The sequence below is a fragment of the Chelonoidis abingdonii genome, chromosome 11, assembly GCF_003597395.2.
Source record: "Chelonoidis abingdonii isolate Lonesome George chromosome 11, CheloAbing_2.0, whole genome shotgun sequence".
NCBI lineage: Eukaryota > Metazoa > Chordata > Testudines > Testudinidae > Chelonoidis > Chelonoidis abingdonii.
In genome coordinates this window covers 12,809,558-12,812,126 of record NC_133779.1, presented here as the reverse complement: position 1 = coordinate 12,812,126, position 2,569 = coordinate 12,809,558, and the positions used below count along the sequence as shown (strand labels likewise).

General features: G+C 46.6%; 2 protein-coding genes across 2 annotated transcripts in view; both read right to left on the bottom strand.

Moving 5' to 3' along the window:
- Positions 1-2,569, bottom strand: part of LOC116826823 (butyrophilin subfamily 3 member A1-like) — a 156,246-nt gene that overhangs the window by 50,765 nt on the left and 102,912 nt on the right. The window lies entirely within an intron of this gene.
- The window catches only part of LOC142047469 (putative selection and upkeep of intraepithelial T-cells protein 1 homolog), a 15,478-nt gene continuing 14,389 nt past the window's right edge, over positions 1,481-2,569 (bottom strand). The window contains exons 5-6 of the mRNA XM_075070513.1: positions 1,610-1,678; positions 1,481-1,515 (exon numbers count right to left, since the gene is read on the bottom strand). Coding sequence (XP_074926614.1) covers positions 1,481-1,515; positions 1,610-1,678 — 104 coding nt within the window. The remainder of the gene's footprint in view (positions 1,516-1,609; positions 1,679-2,569) is intronic.

Sequence of the window (2,569 nt, the reverse complement as noted above, 5' to 3'; positions counted from 1 at the left end):
TCTAGTTCACCCATCTTATTATTTAGGCTTCTAGCATTTGTGTACAAGCATTTTAAAAACTTGTCACTGTTTAATTGTCTGCCTTTTTCTGATGTGTCAGATTCTTTTTTATGAGAACGTTTCTTGTCTGATGTGGCTCATACTTCATCCTCTTCTATTCTCTCCTCCTGACTAGAACCTAGAGAATCTCGATCAATAGACTTTCCTCTAAGAGAAGTCTCTGCCTGATCCACGTGCTCCGCTGCAGAAATCAGCTTTCCTCCATCTGTTAAAAACTGCTGTGCAACATTAGTTAAGTGCCAGCAGTCTGGATATACTCTGGTTTAGGTGAAGCCCATCCTTCCTGTATAGGCTCCCCCTATCCCAAAAGTTTCCCCAGTTCCTAATAAATCTAAACCCCTCCTCTCTACACCATTGTCTCATCCATGCATTGAGACTTTGAAGCTCTGCCTGCCTACCTGGCCCTGTGCATGGAACTGGAACCATTTCTGAGAATGCCACCATGGAGGTCCTGGATTTCAGTCTCTTTTCTGGCGGCCTAAATTTGGCCTCCAGGACATCTCTCCTACCCTTCCCTATTTCACTGGTACCTACATGTACCATGACCACCAGCTCCACCTCAGCACTACACCTAAGTCTATCTAGACGCCTTGAGAGATCCTCAAACTTCGCACCAGGCAGGTCACACCAGTTTGCGATCACCATACAGTTCTCCCGGTGATCGCAAACTCAGCTATTTTTTTTCCTAATCATCGAATCTCCCATTACTAACACCTGCCTTTTCCTAATGACTGGAGTTCCCTCCCACGGAGAGGTAACCTCAGTGTGAGAGGATACGCCAGCATCATCAGGAAGGAGGGTCCCAACTATGGGAAGGTTCCCCTCTGCTCTCGTTGACTGCTCTGCTTCCCTGGGCCTTTCATCCTCCTTATCAATGCAGGAGCTGTCTGACGGGAGGTAGAACAATTCTGCAGTGTCCCGGAAAGCTTCATCAGCATACCTCTCTGCCTCCCTTAGCTCCTCCAGTTCCACCACCCTGGCCTCCAAAGCCTATACGCAGTCTCTGAGGGCCAGGAGCTCCTTGCACTGAATGCACGCATATGCCACCCACCCACAGGGCAGGTAATCATACATGCTACACTGAGCAAAATAAACTGGATAGCCCCCAGTCTGCTGCTGGGCTTCTGCCTGCATTCTCTCCTACAGCTACCTAGGTTAATGACAGGGTTATTGTTTAAATCACAAAGTTTGATTATAGTTTAAGTTAAAGGTTTTAAAGAATTGCAAGTGTACCTCGCTCCCTTCCCACTCCCCTTCCAAATTCCCTCTCGAAACTCACTGTTAGTGGCCCCTATTTGGAAAGCTCCCTGGTCACTTGCTCACTGCTTTATAAAGCCCTGGCCTTTCTGATAGCCTCACTCTCTGACTAAGGCTCAACCAATGAACAGAGGCTTCTAGATTTGAAACCTTGGTTAGAAGCTCACAGCTTCCGACTGCCGGCCGCAGCACATGTTCCTACAAACAAACAAACAGATAGACAGGCAAACACAAGCTCAGCACACAACAAGTAAACCCCAAACACGAACACACACTACAGACAGCCACTTACCCCAAGGGTCCTGTATTTTCTCCTCCTTCACCTGGAGAACCCCATCTCGAAACTCCATGTTAGCAGCCCCTGTTTGCAAAGACACAAACACTTTTCATTATAGTCACTGTATGAACTGATGAGGAGCCTAATCCTGCTCCTTCTCATGTAAATCTTTCTATCAATTTCATTGGGAGAAGAACCAGGCCCCTGAGTACATAATTATAATTCTGTGGCAAGAGCACAACCGGATACACCTTCATATGTGTGACTGTAAAGTTCATGTTTTCCCCTTTGTTTTGTCCTATGAAAAAGGCACAAGGGTTTGCACATGCGATTCTGTCCCAGAAGAGAGAGGCCTCATGGAAGATACAGGAAACCTCGCTCATACATGTTATGGTGATACAAAATCAGTGCAGGCCTAGGACCAGATCCAAATTCACTGAAGTTAATGGGAGACTTTCCGTTCACTTCAGGGATTGTGAATCATTCACTTGGCACCAGAATCACAGAAGAATGTAGCCATCTCAGTGCCTCTTTAGGTGCCTAAATCCAGCATCAAGGCATCAGTGACATTCTCAAACCCAAATCTCATCTACCAACTAACCCCGTAGGTGAATGAAGTCCACATGGTGTCTATGTTTCTCTGGTCAGCAGGCACAGAGCCAAATAAATCCTGATGCAGCTCCACAGCTAATGAGCAGCTCGGAGCTCTCACTCACGTGTAACCCCCAGTGGCTGCAAAGTGATATTCACAAAATAGGCAGCTCCCTGCCTATCCTGCCAGGGGACCTGATCTCATAGCCTTGGTTAGAGTAGGACAACAGGCTGAGGGCTGCACAAAAGAGATAGGAGGTGCTTGTCCCAAAATACCCCATAGCCCAGTTACAAAGGGTTCTGACAAAGCTGGATGAGTAGGAAAGAAATTGGCAGGTAAAATTCAAGTTGATAAATAAAAAGCAATGAACACTGGAAAACAAT